This window comes from Varroa jacobsoni, unplaced genomic scaffold (assembly GCF_002532875.2).
Source record: "Varroa jacobsoni isolate VJ856 unplaced genomic scaffold, vjacob_1.0 scaffold_404, whole genome shotgun sequence".
Classification (NCBI taxonomy): domain Eukaryota; kingdom Metazoa; phylum Arthropoda; class Arachnida; order Mesostigmata; family Varroidae; genus Varroa; species Varroa jacobsoni.
In genome coordinates, this window is record NW_019213306.1 from 617,704 (window position 1) to 641,687 (window position 23,984).

Below are 23,984 nucleotides of genomic sequence, written 5' to 3' on the forward strand. Positions count from 1 at the left end.
CTGTTCTTCCTTTAGATAAACAACTTCTTCTAAAAGCAACGATTTAAGCCATCCAGCCTTTTCATGACGCCGATTCAAATCAGATTTATTTCAAAATCGTGTTCTGTTATTTTTTACGTTTAAACACAAATGACCGGAAAGCACATTAAATAAAATAAAATATTTAAACTTCAGGGACGTCGTGATAACTGAGTTTATACGTTACAATTGAAACATATCAAATAATCTCGTAGCGTTATCATATATGCAAGGCGTCGATCGGCCTTATGTGTGTCAACGTGACAACAGGCTCAATCTAATCTGTTGTTCATCTAATCAGCCAGCACTAAAAAAGTGTCCAAACCCTATTATAGGTTTTAATCCTACAACAAACAACATCCTATTTCTATATAATCGGCTAGTAAATGGCAGAGGCTCGTGAGAAATACTGGCCTCAAAAACGGTGCAAGGAAAATCGCTTCGAGCGAGCGGGATTAAGACCATTTACTGCCCAAAAAAACAGCCAAGAAGGGTCGTTTTAGCCTAGAAATAAGAAATACCAACCACTGATTCATAATGAAGGTACGAACGAATGATTTTCATCAATAGAGATCGAAAACGTATGTAAAATAATACATGACGAAGTATGTGATTGTTAATAAATGTTTGCTTTACAGTTCTACTCGAGAGTCATGTATTGGATGACAACCAGTGTGCTTCCCGTACATCGTTGTACGTTCTCACAATCACCACATCGGCAATGCTCGTCAGTTACGTCGCCACGGTAGCGTACTTTCTTAGTCAACGGCGTATAACCCCTAAGCATTACTCGTAGAAGGCGTTCTCCGACTATCCGGGGGTTGAGTGCTACAACGGAAGGCAAATGCAAATATTTCGTATATATCAACAAATACAGAACCGGATAAATTGGCAGATAGTGAAAATGCCGCCGCAGACGTTCTCTTCATATCTTCCTCTTCCAGACAGAAAAGCAAAACGCGCATTACGTAATATTCAATGGGTAATGCATAAAGTAGTTAAAATTAACTAGAATGGTTACTTTGCTCATGCTACGTAAGCAGTCTCTGATACGACGCCCCGAATTCTGTATCGGATCTACGCAACTGGTGCTCAGGCAGTATCGATATTGTAGCATGTCGTAAAATGATCCAGTCCTGAGTAACGGTATGACTATTGTCTGACAGAGTATTTATGCAAATTATTCAGAAGATTATGGTAATTCCTAAAGGGCAGGCTACAATGAGCAGGGTTTAGCAAACGGAAAGTATCATGGATAGCGGTCGCTTTGTCTCGAGTTGGAAACTGATCAATTCTGTGTTTATTCTGAGGCGATCGAAAACACAATGTGGGCGGATATGGCTATCGGCCAGACGGCGACAATGCTTCGAAATTTTCGGAAAAATTTTCCACGATAGACAAATGGCACGAGCGAAGCCTTTTTTGAAACACAAACTGTTATCTAACGTAGTGACTTGCATATTCGCTAATACGATTCTGACAACATGTAGATTTTCTGCTAAACTTCTAACAGAACGACACCAACTGGCAAATACGATGCTGCTGTATTTATTATATATAGTTTTAATAGAATAATAGCTATAGTACACAAATCATAGTACGATTGTTCTCTAGTATACTATTTATTTGAATTATTTATCAGGGGAACAGTGACCATGTTACATAGCTGGTCATCTATTTATTTAAAATAATTGCACAATCAAATATGTAATTTATATTCAGCACCTTTATAATCTGGACGGCAATTTATATGTATCTATAGACCTCATTCAATGTATTTTCATAAGTCGCAGACAGAATTTAGAAAATTGTAAGTGTGAGCTATACACTGCTTCGAACCGTTTCATTAATATTTACTGAGTAAATTTTGTTCTTCGTTTCGCTAAAATACTACAGATGAGTGTTGATGCTAGCATCAATAGAAATGATTGTCGAAAACTCTAATCGCCCTTTCCAATTTTTATCGTAGATTGTATATACCAGTGCTTTCAATTTCAGTTTGAGCTAATCTACCAAGTTTGTGATTCTCCTTAACTTTTGAGAAACTAACAAACCTAAAGTGTTGCGGAAACCATAAGCGCCCTAAATCAAATTTAATCTGAACATAACGGACAGTGATGAGCATGACTGTGAAGATAATTATTGAAAATCAAATGACAATGTGATCTTTAAATTATGAAGTGGTTATGTCGTACCGAGTGATTTAACTGTGCTTGTCGGCCGTATACGTTGCATGAACCCAATAATGACGAGCTCTAAACATTTCTTACTGACCGAACAAGGAAGCAGATAGTAAATCAAGATTAAGGTAATGTAACGTTGTGAATCATTCGATCATAGATATTAGTAAAATGTAGAGCGTGTGAGGGACATGTAAATAATCCAATAAATTACACTGTAAATATGACAGCTATACAAATAAACTTAATTTATTACGTAAACATCTTCGAAATCTTTAAGTTATTAGTGCTTCTGGTGAACGGGATCGATATGAACCGCGATATCTAATAAGATCAATAATTTACCCCTGTATCGTTTTAATTATAACCTGCCATTTTTACCTCATCTACTGAACAGTAACGCACAGGAGACATTGATCAAAATATAACGCCCCGCCTGTCTATATATTTTACTATTTAATAAAACTACAGACAGTCATGAAAATACATAATCACAAAAGTGATCATTTACTTACGCTACGAAGTTCAAAACCTAGATTCGATACTTGGCTTTCACTGTGAAATTGTAACGTTAGAACCATCTCGGATAGCAAGTCTGTTGCATATATGCTAAATTATCGTCACCTTAGCTTTTAGCATATATGGCCAACGCTTACCTATTGAAGTGCGTATCTCCTCACTACTAATTATAATCATATACTGAATACATGGATTCTTCATTCAAAAATGTTTTCTTTTGTAATTTTATTTACAGTGACATGTGTACTCTAGATACGGAAACGGTTAGCTCTAGTTATTTTTTCCTTTTGCTTGCGTTATTATTAGTTTTTTTAGGTTAAATAGCTTACCGTCACGACCAATCATCCTTTGACATATTGTTGTAATGAACGCCGCCATAAACTGCGAATAAAATGTTTTTGTGCGTCGTGAGCTCTTAGTGGACCGCACCTCGCACACTTCGCTGGGCACTTCATCAATTCAATAATAAGTAGAACAGTAACCCCACTGACAAATTTTATAAGCCAATCTACAAACTAGTAAAAATTTTACGAGTCCTGTAAATATTTAAGAAACTATTAGTCAGTACATTTTAAGCCGATAAGAAACGCGTTATTAAATATTGCATAGTAGTTAATTAACTCGACTACTACCTTGTTAACAATAGGGTGTCCCTTAAATCATAAACAGAATAACGCGTTCGTCTAACCACGTTGATTCTGGACCCAGAGGAAGGGCTCTGGCTTTTTCGTCGTGGACGGACGGAGGGAAATAATTCGCACTATTTTTGGTGTCAACTAACGCAGATTGCACTAAGTCATGGAAGCGAGTTGTGCCGTGATGAGGTTGTTCCTAAACTCAAACAACAGAATCACAAAGCTTTGAATAGCCATAGCGATAATCTTGTTTCTTATAGACTATCATAATGTAACCGCAGATATATGCACTGAAATTATCAGTATATATCAATCGAATTTATTATGAAACCTCGGTTGTCTTCGAGAAGAGTACCCGTACCATCATACCGTGAAAATAGGTAAAGAATATTGCCAAACATATAAACTGTTGGCTGATTAAACCGAAAGCTGAGCCACCAAAGACCACCGTATAAAAAATCCAACAGAGATTCAATCCAATTCAGCGCCCAATAACTATAGTAATAGCAATCGCTTTAATCAATCAATCCTGTCATTTTGAATATAGTTCGTGCTCTTATACCACTTCTATAGCTATTATCCTTATCATCTGTGGCGATGACAAAGCGAAATTAAGAGCACACAACTACTTAAATACTATCTATTACTAGGTATGACTGCCGCAGCTGTCTTGTCGACGGCAGCTGTTCGCTCTCACTCATTTCTCCTACCGCGTTCTACGTAACCTGTATGCGTGCGTTTGGGTGCGTGTGTTGCCGCTGTTGCTGCTCAAGTTGTTATTCTTGATAATTGCTACTCTCTGCGAGAAGACTGTGCATCATCGCCCGTACCGTCTCCACCCTTCTCCTTTTCCTTAACGAGAAGAGCAATCGACCTAACGCATGATGATACACGTGATGAGACACTTGTGTTTGTTTGTTTTATACATTTTTTTTTATATATGTATGTGTGTGCATACGAATGTCTCTAGATATCGCCTACCACCTAAAATTTGCTTCGTTTCTGGCGTTCTTTCATTGTCTGCATCATAATTAATTTATTATCCACTATTATTTTGAAGTTTTACTCATTAAAGATTGACGCCCCGTCGTCATGGGCATCATGGTAATGATATCTCCTACGAACCCCAACGCGTTATTACATAACTACTACCGCTACTGCCGCCACGAGCCACCAACGGAATTGGGATCGCCGGAAATGTTTTATATAAAACCTCGTAATGTATTTTTCTTTCGAAGTCTTCGTCGGCAACTGCGAACTTACTTTCACTAAACGAAATTCTGGCGGATTGTGTACATTTTTTCCTAGTCGCGCATATTCGAGATTGGAACTGCTCGATGAGCCCTTTTTTCACTTGCATAATTTTTTCTCCGTAAAATATGACAAGGCAACGGCAATTCTCCCATCGCCGAGTCGTCAGTTATCACTTTCACAGTTCAGCATGGCTCTAACAGTGGCAAGCGTAACAATCCCTCCCTTCAAACCGCGGGATCACTCAAAAATTATCATGACCCAACTGTCAGTTTGTTTCTTGCTTTGGCCTGCTTGCTTTGCCCTTGTTGGGCCTGTTACTACTACCAACGCAACAAATTTCACATCAAACACTTCTTAACCAAGTCACTAGCTCCGGGAAACTTCGTCGTGATTCAATGGATAGTATCCTATTTGAGGTTGTTGACGGAGGCGGTTGCGATAAGGGTTCATTGTTGGTGTTGCTGTTGCTTCTAGATACCTGTTCCTGTTCCTTTAAACACGACCAGGTCACAAGTGACAAAAAAAGTTCTTCAAGCTTGTATTTTCAAAGGCAACAACAGCTATAGAGGCACTAAAATATCAAATATCAAAACAGGCTATCGTCACCTAAAAGGGCGACTTTTTGGCGATTGATACGTCTGCCCACTGTTACACTTCTTTTCCCAGCTGGTGCAGGTAGGATTCGAAGAGCCTTTACTTCTGATGTCGTTACGAAAGCCCTCATATTTACTGATACCTCGGTTGTTTGTTTAACATGCGCAGTCTCTAATTAAACAAGTATCGGAATAAGGTCACATAATTATAACTGCACTAACTGATGGCGTTGCTGAGAATGGCGGTTAACAGTTTATAAACAGGTAGCACTCTCGGGAGGCGCCGGTAAAAGGTTACCAGTGAGTCCTACGAATCTGAGGAGTGCGCTGTTGCTGCTGAATGCTGCATAGGTGGTGTGGAACTCGGATGATCCAAAGACAAGGCGTTGCTTCCCGTTCCCTCGGAAAGCGAACCATTGATGCCCGCCGTGGGCCTTGATAGCGAGCGCGTTAGCCGATCCAACTCAGAGGCTGCATCTGGTTTGCTCTGCTTATCTGCAAATTTAATTAGAAATATTATATAACAGTATGTTTATACCTGACTCATCTACGGTTGGTACGTAGAACCATTAGTTATTTTTTCACTTCACCAATTTGATAGGATGCTGAAGCAATTTTTTTTAATTGTTCGTTAGTTTATCCTCAATCAGTGTCTGAGAGAGGTTTCGAATGAGTTACTATTTCAGATCTAATTAAGAGTAATCTTACTGATAAGGCGAATTCAGCATTATGTAATTCACGCACCCGGAGTCCTAAGCACAGATGACGCCGACGTTGCTGGCGGTCCAGACTTCTTGTTGAGAAGACTGCTGAAGAAGTTGTGAAGGACGCCCTCGTTGCCCGACATTGAGATACCCTTGCCAGGTTCCACCTACGCAGACGCAAACATCACGACCAGATCGCAGGGGACACACCATAACAAGTCGACCCCAGTTAACATTACCGACACGTAAGATTTTGAATAAAACACAGAAAAAAAAAACGAAAAATAAAGATTAACATTGACGTTTTAACTCTATATTATGTAATAGGTCGAACAAGGTAGAAGAGCAAGGAAACCCCGATTTTCCAACGAAATAGGTCTTGATAGAATCAAAAACATAACAGTTACACAAAAAAAAACAGCAGAACTAATGACACACGCCAGACGAATTTTTTTGGAGGATAAAATGGTTAACCTGGTTTGTGCGTCATGCAAGCAGAACTTTTTAACAGACCTCTATTTAAGTAACGTGCTTCTTCGCGACATGTCATCCCCAACCTGAAAGTGAAGAGGCTCAACGTTTCTGTGGCAGAACTGGGACATGTACTCATGTAAATTGAATTGTCTAAGATAAAATTAGGCATACGTGGCCTTACAAATATTTCGTCATTGAAAGTACTCTTCTAGCCTTGGCTGGAAGAGAAACAAATTGGTGAAAAACGCTCCCATAACAGGCTATATATATGTATATACATACCGCTCCCCAAAGAGCCCCATAGATTCCCATTCTCGATGCGTCCTAAGTATATCGTACTAGATCAAGGGACAGCTTACCTTACCATAACACTGTATTGTGCAAAGTTAAAAACGTAGTGTGCCTAACGCTTTGTTGATTGGTGAAATCATTAGAAAAACATATAGAAACTGCGATGCTTTCATCTACGATATGAAAATACGTATTATATATATATACAAAAGTATGAGTGAGTGATAGATAAGCACAACTGGAAAGAAAAGTTCGGTGAGATTGAGGGAATGATCGATGACTGATTGGGTGCTTGCGACGGTGCAGTGTAATGAGCGATAATACATAAAAGTGAAACAATGATATGGGTGCTGTTTGAGGACAAGATCATCGAATGACTAGCTAATATCATCTCAGACAGTTCAACGAGATTAAGAGGTGCACGACCACAAACTTCAAGGAGAAAGTAAGCGTGAACGACGTCCAGTGACATCAGTATAATGAGGTGACAGTGATAAAGAGAACAACGATAGCAACATCAGCAGCAGAAAAAAAAGACAATGAATAGCAGTTAAAGCCACAATCGAGCACGGAGAGCCACGTGGCCACGTGAGAAACGCTAATCTGGTGCTAAATCGATAGCGAATCAATGGCTGGTATATTACCTGCGGCAGGTTCTTTAGAGAGAGTGGCAGGTCGTCCTAGTGGATTCACGACGCAACGACGCATATAAATGTCAAAATTAATTATTAATAATTTGTTATTTAAAGAAATTAGCTGATTGAAGTCACTTCATCAGGTATGCTACGGGCTCAAGGTGAGCAAAATTTGAAAGCAGGTTTTCCAGGCCAATAATAACATCATAAATAAATATAAAACGAGAAATGCTATGGCTTTCATACTAACAAGATTACCTAAAATTAAAAAATGAAAAATCAACATAAAAAAGAAACGATATTTTACTACAACACAACGCTAAAGTGTATCAGTTTTATATCTGAGATTCTTCGTTAATAGTCAGCTATGACAAAACAGCAAAAAACATTATCGGTAATTGTATTTGAGGGACACTATATTATAATCGTAATATAATTCCCACAAAGCCGCTGACATTTTTCTCATCACAGTTGAAACCCCTACGTGCATCATATAACTATTATTTCCAACTGTAAATATACAGCGAAACGTATATTTACCTACATTTTTTAAGGCCAGGCTTGAAAGACCTAATATATACTATGGGTTGGTTACATTGTGTTTTGTCCTACAGAACTACTTTGACTGAATAGCAAGGATTACGGAGAAGAATAAGCATAGAAGAAAACTGTACCGGATCAGAGCAGGGAGCAAGGAAACATTCTGAAGGCGACTATGACTAGCTATAATGAAATAGGTTTTCAACAAGCAACGACGTGGAATGCAATGATACGCAATACAACAATGTTTTAATCTACACTGTAGGCGTAAGGCATACATGCCACTACGATAATGCTACTATAAATGAACTAACTTTGCTTTTGGTTAGGAAGGCTACTATCAGCCTGCTCGTTTCGGTTTACCCTCGCCAAGGAATACATCAGATGACGCTTGCAAGAGACAGTCCTTTAGCTACAAAAGCAGAAATGGTAATGGCCTCATGACGTAGAGAAGCACATATTGGGAGAAACTGTGATATATAATACGTTTTCTATAGTATACTGTATACAACTTTAGCGTATTATATAATGAGGTTTAGCGATCAGATTAGATAGTGGCGGATAGGTGGAGAATGATTATAATAACTGATGATGACGACGATGATGATGGTGATGATGATGATCACTGATGATCGTTGCTGATAGTGGTGGTGATACAGACCTTCTTGCCGGAACCGGTGATCCCCGTGGGCCCGGTGGATGACCTTCGGTCCGACTTCAGCGGGGTCTGCAATAGCAGCGTCACACAAAAGAGCACAAATTGCATCACGCGCAATTCACTCAACGGCGCAACAGACAAACAAATGTGACCAATGCAACGACACGTTCAACAACATACACGCATTACAACGTAATGATACGAAAATCAACAACAACAACAACCACGCTACTAGTAGCACCGGCAGCAGCGGCAACAACAGCAAGCTTCGAATCAACTCAACACTTCGTTTTAAACGACAGCAAAAAGTAGAAATAGATGTCAAGCATAAGGAAAATTAAATAAAAAACTGGGTTTCTGGGGTTTATGATACCTCTGACAGGCCAAATCATACAAAGCTTCGAAGGAATGATAATAATTATTACGTTTGTCACTTCAATAATTAGGGTAAGTTACGTCAGCATGCGATTACCAGCGAACAAACAGTAGATTGCAAAACGAGAACAGGTGTTAGAATTAGAGAGTAATAAACTATTTATCTGTGATTATCTGTCAGATTACAGCAAGCTGTCGAATGGGTCTACATATTGCTACGTATAGAGCGGTAAATATAATTATTTTAACAGCGAACGTATTTTTTTCCTTATTACTCAAGTGAAGGTTCACTGTGGCCTGCTACTAAAGACGATGGATTCATCTCTATCTCGTAAAGTTTCGTGGTTCATGCTACCTTGTAAAGAAAATAAAAATAGCAAAAAGTACGGCCTCTAAAACTAAATTAGATGTTTTTGCAGACTGACCCTTGAATAAACAATTCGACGATAACGATGATTGTAAATATAACAAGAGTACATGCTAGTATGCAAATAAAGGCTACTAGTCATTCATTACCGAAACTCAAAGGTGTTGTTGGACAACATCGCGTCTACATGCCGGCATAATTTAAGTTGAAATATAGCAAACAAGTTTGTTCTAGGTATAGTATAGGAAGGACCCAAAGGTGTGGGGTTCTATGTTCAATTAATTACTCGAACTGCCCAGGTTCGACACGTAACGGCCGGCTGTTTGCAGACGTTGTCCAATTACTATTAATATTGTTGAATTTTTTTTATCAATTAAATCTATATTTCCTTTGTACAAAAACTGATCTAGCATCAGTATCCCACCTAAATTCATGGGTAAAATTATTTTACCCATGCACAAACATGCTTGCACAAAAAGCATTTGGTTTCGGGGGCAAGAAAGTCAAACTACGTAAAGATTAAACAGAATGGTACTAGAATAATAATAATGAAACAAATTCTACATGTGATGAAAAAACTAGACTTCAAAAAAATCTTACTGTTTCGAAATACCTCTTTTGCTTTCCGCAGTGTTGAATCGCTAATAATAAGGAGCTAATTGCAAAGATGTTTTTGGCTATAAAAGTTTACACCAATAATGGAATTAAACCTACGAATATTGATGCAATAATCCTGGTTTATATACACACTCATAAATTTTGCCACTATATAGTTGCCCAAGTTCGTATGGTTTAAGCCTGTTTTCAACAGCTGTCGCTCCGTGTATGTACGATGTGATTCTCATAAAGGCCGAAGGTGCAGAGCTACAGAAAAAGAGCGTGCGCAAATAAACTGTCTTCAAATATATTTACGTTGCGTTGTAAAGGAGCTTAATTAACAGTTAGAACATTGAAGAATGATCTGGAATATTCACAAATCAGCATTAAATAGTGCACCTTAAGTGTACCATCGTTTGAGGGATTTGTTTTGAATACTTAAGGATTCAATAACGTGGATCTTTACAGATCCTTCTATACAGACTGAGCAGGATAGATCCGCATGGATAGGAATTAGCCGTTTTTAATGAGACAAGAATCACCACGACGAAAAGGCCCTTCTTATTAACTGACTCAAATAATTTGAATCCATGTTGTTCATGCTCTACCATTAACCTTTACAAGCCCCTAAAGTATAAATGTTTCAACAACCTGTATTGAATGTAAAACACTCATGTACCCTTTAATCACCTAATTAGTTGCAATACAAAACGTAAGGATAAAAAGCAAAAAATAAGGTAAGTTAAAAAGACAAGTAAAAATAAAGTATATCAAAACTAGTTTCTGCGATGATGTGATTACGAATGGTATGATATAAAACGTATACGTATATCGCTATTATTTTATGATACATACAACCACAGGAAAACCTGGCAAATGCAGTTGTTGTAGTTATCTACGAATAAATAAAGTACCGTTTTTGTAGTGGTATTATTCGAGGGCATCTGTTGTAGCGCGACGTTGAGCCGATCGAGAAATCGCTGATCTTCATCGGCGGATACCTCAGGCTCCCGCGAAATGGGCTGTATAGCCAAGTTACAGCATATAAAGGAAACACATATCGCATTTTCGTTAGTTGATAGTTCTGCTTCTTTCTGTCGACATGATGATGCAGGCTACATTCACGAGTTAATTAGCAATACAGTTATGTAAAAAGTATTAGTTATGGAAGGAAACGTCTATATATTTATACCTCGCTTGTACGTTATCTTTCTACCTATTTTTTCTCTAACTTACTAATTACAATAATATATAGTAAACGAAATAACGAACTTCGGTAATATATTATCGGTTCACTTCGGTGAATCACCGTGATTGATCGGCCGTCGGGAAAGTGGTATATAACCACAGCTGACCGAAGCTCTCGGCGCAGGTGGGTTATCTTTTTGGGTGCTACCCTTCACTGGTGAAGCCGGGTATGGGCCTTTACCCGCAGCTTAAGTACCGAACGAGCGGGTTTTGACCAGTGGCTTCTCTGGCAGTACGGTTCTGAACCCGTTAGGTAGCTTCAATGGCGTTGCGCTTAGGGTCTTGTTGTATGTAGTGTTCACTGTAAGGTCACCCGCTTGGAGCACCGCAGAACAGAAGAGTCATGCAACACGTGGAGAAGTATTCGGTAACCGTGAGGATCATCCACTCCACCGTTCCGTTCGCTTGAGGGTGGGCTACGGCGGAATCTTTGAACATGCTGAATACAACTGCATGCGTCAATCTTGGAAGTAGTTAGCGATATCTGTAGAGATCGCGTCCATTGACCCATACCCGTCGCGAAGGGCGTGAAAGGTTTCTACCACAGTCCGGACTGACGCATGGTTGGGAAAAGTGGTGCTATAGCCTATACTTACTAGCACGAATAGAGGCGTCTTTTTAGGCACGCGAAGTATCCCCATAAAATCCAGACCTATCTGTGCGAAAGGTATTTTTACAGTCGTTTAGGGCATACGGCGCTCGTGGCTCAATTCGTCCGCTTCCATAACTGGCAACGTGTTACCATATCTTTACTTATGAACCCCTCTCTAGAAAATAGCAAGGATTAACCGGCGGGCAGCTTTTATTACGCCTGGGTAGTCTGGATGACAAAGAGCAAATGCCGCCAACTGAGACGAGCGCCGGAGAACCGGCGGAAAACCCTACAGAACGGAATTGCACAGCGTGGCTTTCGCAGCAGAAATCGGCTGGTCATTCCATCTTTGGACCGCCACATCTCTATAGCGTCAGAACGAAAGCGATTCCGGGCCAGCACCGCCACATGCTGCTTTTTCCAAAGTGTGGCCACATGCAGCCGTAACAGCACGTTTACATTACAATTTGCCGTGCCGCTTCGGTGCTCCACTTCGTATTCCACTAGCTCCTGGACTCACCGCACCAGCGTGAGACGAAAGTTTTCCTCACTTTGCAGATACTTCAGCAAATCATCACGAATCGATGCCGGTAGGTTGCAATTTCTTTACCTCTACAAACACCATCTCTAACAAATGCCGTATCCCCGAAGTATGCCCGTTTGCATAGGCTACCAGTTGATCTACATTTTTAACGTGGTCGAAGATTGACTCTACATCGGCGCCCCTCGCATCAGCCTATACCTTGATCGATAAACCTATTCGGAAATATTGCGAGATGCATCCACTTCTTGGGGTACTCTCTCTATGGCAGAAACACATTCTGGTGAAGCGGGGCCGAAGAGAAAAGAATGAATAAATTGTATGGCGGTTTTTCGTCTTTAACAAGTTCCACACGGGCTGGCGTTCATAAGGCGTCGATTCTAGGAAGTTCCATAGTTAAGGAACAGTAACGGGTGGCACTAAGGGATCTATCGACGCAACGTTCCTTGAATTAGGAATGACTTCCAGCGAGGAAATTGTTTATTTGAGGTACACAACCTACGGCAGGCGAATTTGTCAAGTCTAAAACGAAGAACGTCCCGGCTCTTTTTAGAACGTCAAAGGCATCGTTGAACCATGGCAAGGAAAAAAACATCTTTCTCTGTGACCGCATTTAAGCGGTAAACTTTACAAAATCGGATCGAACCGTGCTTCTTCGCCAAGACGACTAGAGGAGTCCATGAACTAGACGAAAGCTCCATCTCGTCGTCATCTCAAATCCATTGTACTTCCCAATGCAAACTTGTTGCGCTAATGCAACTTAATGATACTTATAACGGACACGTTAATAATCACCGGTTGGTATGATTTGTTGGGCAAAGTTCATTACGAGTAGCTCTCCCAGCTCCTCGATTAACTGCCAGAATTCATTATCAGCGGTCTCATCAAATGCATACGGCAGAATAATTCAAGCGATTGCTCATAATAAACTGGAGCGGCTTTCTTAATGGACGGAGGAGCATTCGGCGGGCTTTCGATCCGTTGGCGGTACCTATCTTTAAGCCCGACCGAACTTTCCTTTATACACACTAACCGTCATTCAAGGGTGGTTACTACGAGATCAGTAACCACTATGCGATGAGGTGTTACGACCGTACCTACAGGAGATGCATTAAGGATCTCATTCGTTTGAACTATTTGGACCTCAGCAACCTGACGATCACGACTACCTACTTCGGCGTCTTTGAAGATACCAACTAGTATTTCTTGGCCAAGACAAGATGGAAACCAATCGACACATACTGTAACATATCACTTAATTTAGTTCTAGCCAGAACAAAATAGTATCTGAATAATAGCAGCACGAAGACTATATCGTGCTCCAAGTTGTCGAGGATACTGGAGAGAATCAGGTAAAGACCTAATCCTTTCCGATCTCGACCTGTACTTTTCCGGCGACAGCTAATGGTTGCTGTTGAGCTTGAACCAGTTCGAAGAATCATTGAACAGCCAAAACCAGAAGCATGGGTTGATGTTTTGCACGGACGGCCGCACCGGTGTCTAGTGCGGTCCGGAGTAGTTCCACGCTTTTCGTCTGCGACGTCAATTTCTAACCCCGATAGGCTGACGATCCCGATGAATTTAGCGGCGACAAGACTGCGCTGGCCTGACTCGACGTTTGCCGGCCGCATACGGTAGCAATTAACCTGGCAGTGCCTCTGCACCGATAACAGATTCCGTCTGGGCCAAGGTAAGCAGACAACCTTTCCTCGTCATGATGCTCCGGCATTTTAAGCGGGGCGATTTAGATCAAGGCGCCACGATTAATAATAATAAAATAATAATTAAGGCGCCAAGTTTAAATTTACCGCCACGATGAGGTTCGCAGAGGAAGTCGAGCTCGCTGTTTTTTTTAGTACTGTATAGCGAACCCGCAGCGTTGTGATTGAGCTACACCTCGTCCATGAGAACCCGCTTGGCTTTCATGCATCCCTCTCCCGTCTTCCTCGACTCGAAGAAAATGGGACACACGACGTTCTCTGAAGGAAACCGGTCGTGCAATTTGTGCTATAAAATGTCCCGTTGTCCATCCGCGTCACGATCTTCAGCTCACATGATGTTAGAGGCCACGTAGATACGACCCGACGCGTGGAACCATTTGTCTTTGTGGCCACTGTTGAAAAGTGTTCACTACTCCCGCCCACCCAGCGGGGTGGCCTTTTCAACCTGCTGCAAATTCTTTACGTCATCCATATTCCCTTGAAACCTATTGCTGCCACCAAACTAGCATCAATAATGAAATCCGACTGCTATAGTTCGATAAAAGAATGGTATACACTATAGAAAACAGGAACCGAACATACATTTTTTGTACTTGTATAGTTCAGGTAAATGTACGTGAGTGGTGTGGACGGGTGATTGATGTGGGTGTAAAGGCTAACGAAATAAAGCGTTAAATCTTATAAATAGTAGTTGCAAGAAAAATGCTTACTACCTTTTTTACCTAATTCTTGCATAACAGATGTATCCAGACGGGTCATAGCAACGTCGCTGTTAATGGATAATGCAATTTATGCATGTGCGAAACAAAAGCAGGTTGTTAGATTGACGAATTGCAACAACTAATACTATTTATTTTGGATGGATATGGTATAAAGCCAGAGCGGTCACCCAGTCCTACTCACACGTTGGCTCAGCTTTAGTTTTGGCTAAAATAGAAGTCAAAAAAAAACAAATTATTTTTTCGTTTTATTAAATAACTTAAACAGCTGACTACGAAAATTTTGAAATCTGCTTGGAAGCTGCATAGAGGATACCCTGTTCAATTGCCACTACAGATCCGTAACAGAATATCGTAGTAGTTTCATATGAATCTTAGATAATCTTACATACCGAACAATCGATCAATCATCTTAAAACCGCCAAAATACTCAGAAAAACTATTTATTACTACTAAATACTTGTTGTGCGTTATAAGTTCAGTGCTATGTGGCTAAGGTTAAAAAATGTATTGTCCATATTACAACTCAATATGCACAACTGTTTTGATTATGGATTATGGAAATCATGACCATGGGAAAAAGCTCACCTTTCGAACGAGAGGCTTCATAATTACTTCAGAGAAGCTGTCGTCGGGATTTGCAGATTTTATATTCTCATATAATATTGCAATTTTGTTTTCACTATCCCACCCAGAGGGTCTGAAAGCATCACATGAAAACTACATTCTAAACCGTCTATATATGAGTTATCGGAAAAATTATTCTAATTAGATGGATTTAAAGTCAGATATCCTGGACAATATGAGTTGCGTCGGATCGCCGTTATAGTCGCTTGAAAGCTTATATTTAGCGATCGTAGATGTGCTAACATTGTTAGAATGCCTTTATTGAACTTAAAGATAGAACATGTTGAAGATAAATACTACAAGAATTTGCTATATTTTACAATTTTACTGTGATAACACCACAAATGCTACCCTAGTCCATAAAAAAAATCTGTGCTGTATACTGCCAATATGCGTCAGTGAGGGTACGGCTCAGTAATGGTTTTGTCGCTTTTATTCTGGATATTTCGACGTGAAAAATACTTCTCGTTATGGTCGATCAGCTGCGAAAGAAGTTAATAAAATTATTGCAAAAGTTAAACAAGATGGATACGTGAGTGGCTATGACACCGCTAATGAACTAAACATTTATCACCAAATAGTTTGAAGAAAGCTGGCCGCAAAAAAAGCTTGATATTTAGTTGCTATCGGATGCTACTAAATGGATGTTTTTTCCATATTTTCATTTGCGGGGCTTTACAGAAACGCAACAAAGTTGAGTCATTTTTAAAGACATTGATCATGGGTGATGATAGATAGAAAACATACATCAATAATGAGTAAATAAAAAACATGCGCACTACAATCTGTGGCAATGCCCAGGCTTTCGGCAAAAAAATGATACCCTTTTGGATTGTAAAGGAATCGTGTATTATGTATTACTGCCGTCTGGTAAAACGCTGATTCGTATATTTACCGCCAACAACCTACAACAAACGACTAAAGGAGATCAACTGGAGCTAGTGAACGGAATAGGCGTCGTTCTCCACCATGGCAATGTCAAATCACATACGTCTTTATATACCCGGCAAAAATGAATAGAACTTGGGTGGGAAATTTTAATGCACCCGCAATATAGTCCATGATCTTGCGCCACCAAACCATCGTGTGCTTGGGTCTCTTCCGAATGCCCTTAAATATAGCATTATTTAAGTATATAGATGTAAATATAACTCATCACAATCTTTCTTCCAGAAATCCGTCCACCAAAGTTCCAAAGTTCCGTAGTCATAACTGCATGATACTGCCAAAAAAATGGCAGGAGGTCACCGATTAAAATGGCATAGATTTAACGTGATTATATTATTTTCGAATATAAAAATATGTGGTTCAGTTTTGTCTTAAAAAAACGGTCAATACTTCTCCCCGACCCAGTATATTTAAAGTTTAATTTATTATTTATTGAATTATTCATTAATTCATATTATTTTAATAAATATAAAATTAAATTGCAAATTATGTAATATGGTGACGTCGAATATAACTCCGACGAAGAGCCTACACGCAATAAAGTTAATTCCCATTTTAGATTTTATTTACTTGCTAGCTTTGCTACTCGACAGTATTTACTGCACAGCCTTGCCAGCTTAGCTCGTATCTACTAGCGAAAAAAGTAGGTTAGATGTTTACTTACATCAAACTAAAATGAACACTTACATAAATACGCTCTCCTTTTCAACTACAAGACCAGGGGTGACGAATTTGTGCGGTACCCCATACATACGATGCGAAATGTACTTAAATAGAAGGTCACAATTGTTTGCTTCTTTGGCTGAAGTGTAGACCAGGGCTGCTCCATATCGGAGACAGAAACGTCGAACCCACTGTTGAATGAAATCGAAATGCTCATCACGATATTCATGTTCCTTCTCCAACAAGGGCATTGTGTCCGTCTATAATTCAATAGACATAAATCGACAGAGGGAAAAACAACACATACACATTTATATTCAACACTATTATAAATACACGTTTTTTCACGATCATTATTAAAAAAAAGTAAAGTTATTTCTGTCTACATCTATTAGAGAGACATTTCGCGAGCGGAACATAACTAAGAAACATATTCGGAAATGCGAGATAGTTAAACTTGTTAGCTTACAACAATTTGGATAACATAATGCTAATAATAATGGTTATACAATACTCGCTACTTAGCTTACTGCTGAAATTACGTTAATTTAAATTGGGTTTAACTAATTACCTTTGTAATAACGACAACCATATCAAGGCCAACATTGTGGGTAAACGTCTCCTCTCCTAGGGGCAGAAATTCCCGTTCGTCTCGCTCGTGAATTGATTCACTTAAAAAGGTTTGAGCGGTAGATGAACGTCGCATAGGACTAGTATCGCCCCCTCCATTTGACACTTCGTCTCCAGGATCCGTATATTCCTGCACAGGTTAAAAGGGAACAGGTTTGAGAACGCAAATGTTCATACTTGCTAGGGTAATTGACCTTTGTGTACTGGAATGAATTGTCACTTTGTTTCAACTCATGCATACGATCTGCCAGTACCGACATTGGACCCAGTGTAGTTCCAGCGAATACCAGAACTTATCCATAGTTACTACGGCAGAGATATGCGTATTAACCGCAAAGACCATGCCGCTCCATTTACGAGGTTTGACGTTACCATAGCAACCATGAATAGAACGACGGCCATCCTTACTTCAGATCTTTATTTAATGACAGTAAGTAAGAAGGTAGAACCTACAAAAAGTGATATAATTACTCTTTCTTCTTGCATGCCCATTAGACAAAACCTTGTTAAATAGAAAACCAGCTAATGATTAGCTTGGAAACCTTTGCTTTTCTCTCAGCTGAAGTCATGTGACCTGCATGGTTAATCCGAAAGGTTTAAAATGATATCACGCACCAATTTAACTTGAAGACAATAGAGCCACTTATATTAAAAAAAAATAATGATTGCCCTATTTAAAATTGCCCCAAAAGCTCACAAGGATTCACAATAATTACCTGGAAACGTCTGAGGATACGTTTTTTACACGCCTCTACATACTCGGGGTTGAGTTTGAGTCTGGAAATGTGCTCTTCAAGGAGATTGGCCCACGCTTCAAGCGAAGAAGCGATGCTCCAAGGAACGGCCATAGACGCTGTGAGAACAACCATGGTATCCTGCATTGAAGGATTCTCTTCGTTAAGAGCAAACCGTAACAGATTACGGTGCCAAGGGTCGCCATCCAATACCTGAATACAGATAAATAAAAAGAAAGGATTAAAGTGTCCAGGTATCGTGCTTATTTAAATATCAGGTTCCATTGTGGATTAGCGTACAGTTTTTTAATCTATATTGTTCTCTCATACAACGCACTCGCAGTAAAAAGGCAAAGTTTATCATTAACTTATATGAAACGTGCAATAATTGTTTGATAGTAAATCTGTGTGGATCTCATCGTCCCTTCCATCCTAACTTCTGTTTTAGTAACTAAGCGCACAAACTGCTGTTTATGCTTAATTTTTGATATTTTCACTAAGGTGCATACATATATGTTTTGATTTTCCAAAGCTGCGTTAGCATTACACTAGAGCGCTAATCTTTAGCACAAAAACAAATAATTCTCGTTTAAAATTCGAACCGACCAGTTCTTCAATTTAATGGATAGACACATTATCACTATTGTGAGTGTTGCTTGCGGCTGTTATTCCCATTTATCATCGATTATAAACTCAATCGTTGGGCAAACTATAAAAGCTCAATTTTAAAAGCATAGTCCCAGGACAAAAGGAAAATAAAAATTGACAACTTACCCACACACCCAGCCGCGTTGTGTCTTCAGTGTAGTCATCTTTGATCAGTAAATGATGATATTCGAGACCAGAGCCTTTTCTAGATTCATCCGTTGTCGACCCCGCCAATTTTCCCATGAGAGTCGTTTTACCAACTTCATTGTCACCTGAGAACGTAGATGGACGTCATAGTGAAGTTTGATTGATTATATACACGTAACTGAATAAGCAAGCAATATCGTTTTTGTTATAAATACATTACTTTTTACCGTATACATTAAGATGATATATTCGAAGAATTGTGTAGAGTTATCATTTTTAAGGGTACACTTCTTACCGAGAACGAGTAAACTCTTCTGTGAGGGAAGTTTGTTGGGTTGACTGCTTTGCACCTGCTTTAGAATGGAAGACCTGCAAGAAGTCGGTATATGGATATGAAGTTGATTGTAGGAGAAGGAAGGGTATTTCGCTGTCTTATATGCACTAATAGTTATTTTTTACCAATATAACGTTGTCCTTGATAATTCCCTTTATTCCATATAGTCCACTGCAGCACCGTACATGATAATTGCGATTATCTCCAGTAGAACAGGTTTAGATTTAACTTCGGCGCTTTTCTAACTTCTTCCTTTAGATAAGTTCCCAAAATTCAAGTTTTTTGTATACATGTTTTAAACCTTCCATGAATTAATATTTTCGTCTACAGTGTGCCTTATTATTTATGAAAGGGGATTTAAGTCTTCTATTGTGTCAAATCGCATCACTAAGACAGCCACAATAAAGATCTGCAGCGAGTCTCATCAAAGAGGCTTGCCTATGCATAAAAATACTAAAATCATAGGGCTTTCAAGTTCTGCCAAGGCATTCTAAACACTGAATGTCGAGTATATGACGGAGCAACCCGTTACGGGATTTCTTTCACCCACACTATCGTAACAAAGGGTCGAATCAGCAGTTTAGGTGACTTATCGACGAGACTACAAACAAAGTCGCAAATCAGACCGGCAAATAATTATTTCTGCTAATTGAACGGTAAAGATGGTGGACATAGAAAAATATTATTATGATTATAGATTTTTTATTATTATTTTATATTAACTTTTTTTTATTAATATAAATATTTATATAAATATATATTTTTTGTTTATTAATATAAATATATATTACAGTGTAAAATTGACGTCGATCTTTCACTAATATTTAGAAAATTAAATGCAAGAATTACTGATATTCATCCATATCAAATATTTTCCTCTAGGCAACAAGGTATCTTTTAACAAGGTATGTGTTGAAGAGTGTGGGTAGTAATGACTAAAGCCTAATTTTGGTCCATATTAAGATTTCCTGGTTCTTTAATTTCAAACTATTCCGCTGGCATATTCGATACGGCTAATGTACGGACATCAGCTCAAACAATGCAGCTCGTATATGAATGAATTGTATTTACAATTATCAAAAGAATTGCTTTTAAAAAAAGGAGGTGGTATATGTTCAGTCATAGTCACCTTCACTTGTTTATCTATAGTTCGCGATTTTTTGAACGGAAAAAAGGTTTGATGTCAAGCCAGCCTTATACGTATTTCAGGTTGACGAAGATGTGTGATTATCGAGCTAAATAAATACCAAAAACGACGATGCAAAGGGAAATATAATATAATATATATAATACAATAATACTATAATCAAAGACAACATGAATGAAGAAATAACATTTTAGATAATTCTATAACACTAAACCTAGAATGACGATAGGGATCTTTAAGTTTTACTCAGCTCATAGATGTTTGGAACCGCCATTACAGAACAAAAATTTGACACTGAAACGCGATTATTATACAGCTGGTGCTAAGTTACTATGGGCTCGTTTGCAAAAAGTACCTGTTTCCGATTCAAACCATATACAGACACTCTTAATGAGATGCTCTGAGGAAAAATCAGTTGTTCATATGGTATTTATATGGAGTCTACGTGATGGTGTAGTTGTAATATGTAAATTTCGGGAGATGTGGTAATCTGAATTCGAAGCAGGACGTAGACAAACTTTCATTTGTACTTAAGATCAGTTGCTTGAAAAAATACTTCACCGCACTTCCAGGCCTAAAATTTGAAACAATGTGTACTCATTTGTATCTAAGTGAATATCTTAGTAGAATAACTCTTATTTCTCGTATTTCTCATTAATAAAGGACTGAATATGTCAAAAGGTATTCCTAGAGCCATGTGTGCTGCAAACTTATTTTTACCTAATGGTAACAAATCAAAACAGGCTTTCAAGATCGATGTAGTTCTTCAATTGCTTCTTTGCCCAATTTTTGGTCACAGGCCAAACATTATGAATGCGGATCAACCAGTCGTTTCAACGTAGATCGTTTCAAGTTAGATACTATATACCTACTCTATAATTAAATGACTGTACAATTGATAAGGGTAACGTGGAGATCTACGACTTGCCGCGAAATATGATACATAGGCTTAGTTAACATAACTCTCTATGTTTCGAGCTTTACGTTCGGTATAGCCGTTAGGCATAGTTCCATTAGATAGACGGCTGGCTGATTCCCAGCACAAAACAAAATCTGTCTATCAGTGCCCGAGTTTGAACCTACACTATAACGTATCCCTAAGATAAGCACGCAAAAACACGTTATCCACTAAGCTATTACGGGGTTGATACAACCCACGGATACCAAAGGCTCTTACGTAACACAGCAGATGCAACTGAATTGTGGCAAAAGCTGAACACAGTCAAACAGACCAGATTCACAAATACACATTTATAGATGTTATCCTTTTGGCTTTTACAAGTATACAATTGCGACTTTTTCGTCCGTCCGATAGGCTCCCGATTTGGCTTATACTGGATGAATTATTGAATCATTTTCCACCCTTCCGTTACTAGTCGTATAGCCCATCACGGCACACACGGCCGCCAGATCAGGAATATGTAATGTCTCATGTTAAGCTTGACATCAGACACCAGAAACGCAACTACGTCTACAGAAGTATGCCTGTTTATAGACAATATTAGGAAAGGCAGTCCAGCATGATTTGTATTAAAAGTAGCTAAAATGCAACGGACACCACAAAACAGCGAGAACCGAAATATCTCCATGTTTTGCGGACAAAAAAAATTCCACACGTCATTCACAGTGTAATCCATTCGGGATGAATGGCTAGCCGGTTTTCATTGCCGGCATCATCAACCCCATGAAAACAAAGCCCACATAGAAATAAGCTACGACCATCAACTAATCAAAAGTCTCCAGATATTCCCATCATCGCCTTTCAACATGTGGCTTTTGGATCGCCTAACGTTATGCCACTGGATTTGATACCACCTGATTTAAAAAAAGCTGCACTAAACATAGTAAAAGGATAATTAGCTTTTACTAGTCATACGACACGGCATAATTCGAACAGCTCCTTCCCCAGGGATCCCATTTCCCGCATCGTATATCGCCAACAAAACTCATCTCAAACAAATAAAAAAATTGAGCGCCATTTAGTTAAACTAGGCCCAGCATCACGAGAGAGAACTTCGAGTTACAAAAGTAACTATTAGAATTTCATTATATGAGAACCGACGGTGTCATCGCAGTTGTCGACACCGGTGACACGCGCCTAGAGGCAGCACCGACACGTTTTGCGGTCGTATGCCTAGTAAGATATGAACAATATTATGTTACTACGTAAAAAGGTACGCAAGCGGCACCTGCATATTGAAGATAGCGAAGATATAGTATCATCACCTGCTCAGCCGGGTACAACCTGCCAGTTTTTAACTGCTTCCAATAATCTATTTTGATGTTTGTGGCCGGCGTGGATAAGTTATATGATGGGTTCGGCAGTTTGACAGGCCTTAGCGATGATCAAGTTTAGATCGATGATTAAGAACCGTCGTAATCAGCCTATTCACGGCGTATCACACCACACATTGACAAGTACGCCCCAGCGTTGAACGACACTTCTCCACATTATTAGCTTTTTTTTTCTGTATGAAACTGAACTGTATCTGGTCTTGACTTGCCGGAAAGGTCTTTTCAGCAAGCAACAACAGACAATTTAGAGACTAGATAATAACACTTCACACACTCCGTTGTCATATAGTCAGCTCACCATATATTCTGAGGTTCGCCGTTTTCGTGACTTTTGTCGTCCATGGCTGCTTCCAATCTGCTAGATTGTGTGGAAGAAACTAAGCAAGTCGCCATATTCTCACTTCCTAACAGAGAGGGACGGGCGTTGATTGTTAACTAGGCCCAATGTGGCTTATGGCGCAGGGAGTGTTGGGACATGTGGGCAAGGCGCGATAATTTAAATCCCAGTCAACGATGAGGGGTAATGACGTTTTGGTGGCCTACCAACTCTCAAAAGAGTTGGTTATATTCAGTTATAATCACTAGTAGTGCAGTACTAACCGATGTTCCACAAAATCATTTCACAGCGTTAGTCTGAAAAGCGTCATTCCTCTGCCAACGTTTAACATTGAAAGAAAAACATCTGTTCATGTTATCAGATCCCGGTTAGAAAACCTAGTCCGTTTCTTTTTACCTTATACAAACCTTACAAAAAAATATTACTGTTTTTTGTCACAAGAAAAAATCCGGTTAAAAATCACGCCACTGTTATTGTATGCTACACCACTACATGTTCGGTACATGGGCTGCTTGCGACGCCTGTAAAAAGAAACGGATCAGGATATTCCAAATGACGAAGAGTTGGCAAGGGCCCTTCTAGGGCAATGGGTCTCTTTGCTGAAACGACAACAAACCGCCGGTGGGGGCCGTCATAAGCTACACTATTTATAAATATGATTTTGTCCTTGAGACGTAGTGTTTCTCACTAGTTAATCCGTGTGACTCTACCGTTTATGCTAAATCACAAAGTTAATGATCACGAAGAAGTATATGTTAGCTTAGACTTCTTCTAGGAACGTAGAAATATCGGTATAGACTATACGCTTTGAAC

General features: G+C 39.2%; 2 protein-coding genes across 6 annotated transcripts in view; one reads left to right on the forward strand and one right to left on the reverse strand.

The window, feature by feature from the left end:
• Window positions 1-3,146, forward strand: part of tyn (trynity) — a 68,930-nt gene extending 65,784 nt beyond the window's left edge. The window contains exon 10 of the mRNA XM_022832646.2: window positions 657-3,146. Coding sequence (XP_022688381.1) covers window positions 657-814 — 158 coding nt within the window. The 3' untranslated portion in view covers window positions 815-3,146. The remainder of the gene's footprint in view (window positions 1-656) is intronic.
• Window positions 2,911-23,276, reverse strand: Dlic (dynein light intermediate chain). Of its 5 annotated transcripts, none has more exons than XM_022832647.2 (13): window positions 23,133-23,276; window positions 19,354-19,427; window positions 19,038-19,183; window positions 18,246-18,476; window positions 17,471-17,659; window positions 16,924-17,159; window positions 15,250-15,361; window positions 14,846-14,869; window positions 10,755-10,862; window positions 8,505-8,570; window positions 7,313-7,348; window positions 5,944-6,070; window positions 2,911-5,694 (listed from the first exon to the last, which is right to left on the reverse strand). In XM_022832647.2, exons 1-13 carry the CDS (start codon window positions 23,225-23,227, stop codon window positions 5,507-5,509), a joined length of 1,632 nt encoding a protein of 543 aa, XP_022688382.1. In that variant the 5' UTR covers window positions 23,228-23,276; the 3' UTR covers window positions 2,911-5,506. The 5 variants fall into 5 exon arrangements, with proteins under 5 accessions (XP_022688382.1, XP_022688386.1, XP_022688383.1 ...); XM_022832651.2 differs by having other exon boundaries at window positions 22,766-23,258; XM_022832648.2 differs by lacking the exon at window positions 14,846-14,869.
• Between the last annotated feature and the right edge of the window lie 708 nt (window positions 23,277-23,984).

Coding starts and splice junctions, on each gene's coding strand:
- Dlic (XM_022832647.2), bottom strand. CDS start 23,227: ATGGCGACTTGCTTAGTTTCTTCCACACAATCTAGCAGATTGGAAGCA. Junction 15,362..16,923: donor GAAAAGGAGAGCGTATTTAT/GTAAGTGTTCAT, acceptor TGATGCTTTCAG/ACCCTCTGGGTGGGATAGTG. Junction 14,870..15,249: donor TGAAGCCTCTCGTTCGAAAG/GTGAGCTTTTTC, acceptor CTTCTATTTTAG/CCAAAACTAAAGCTGAGCCA.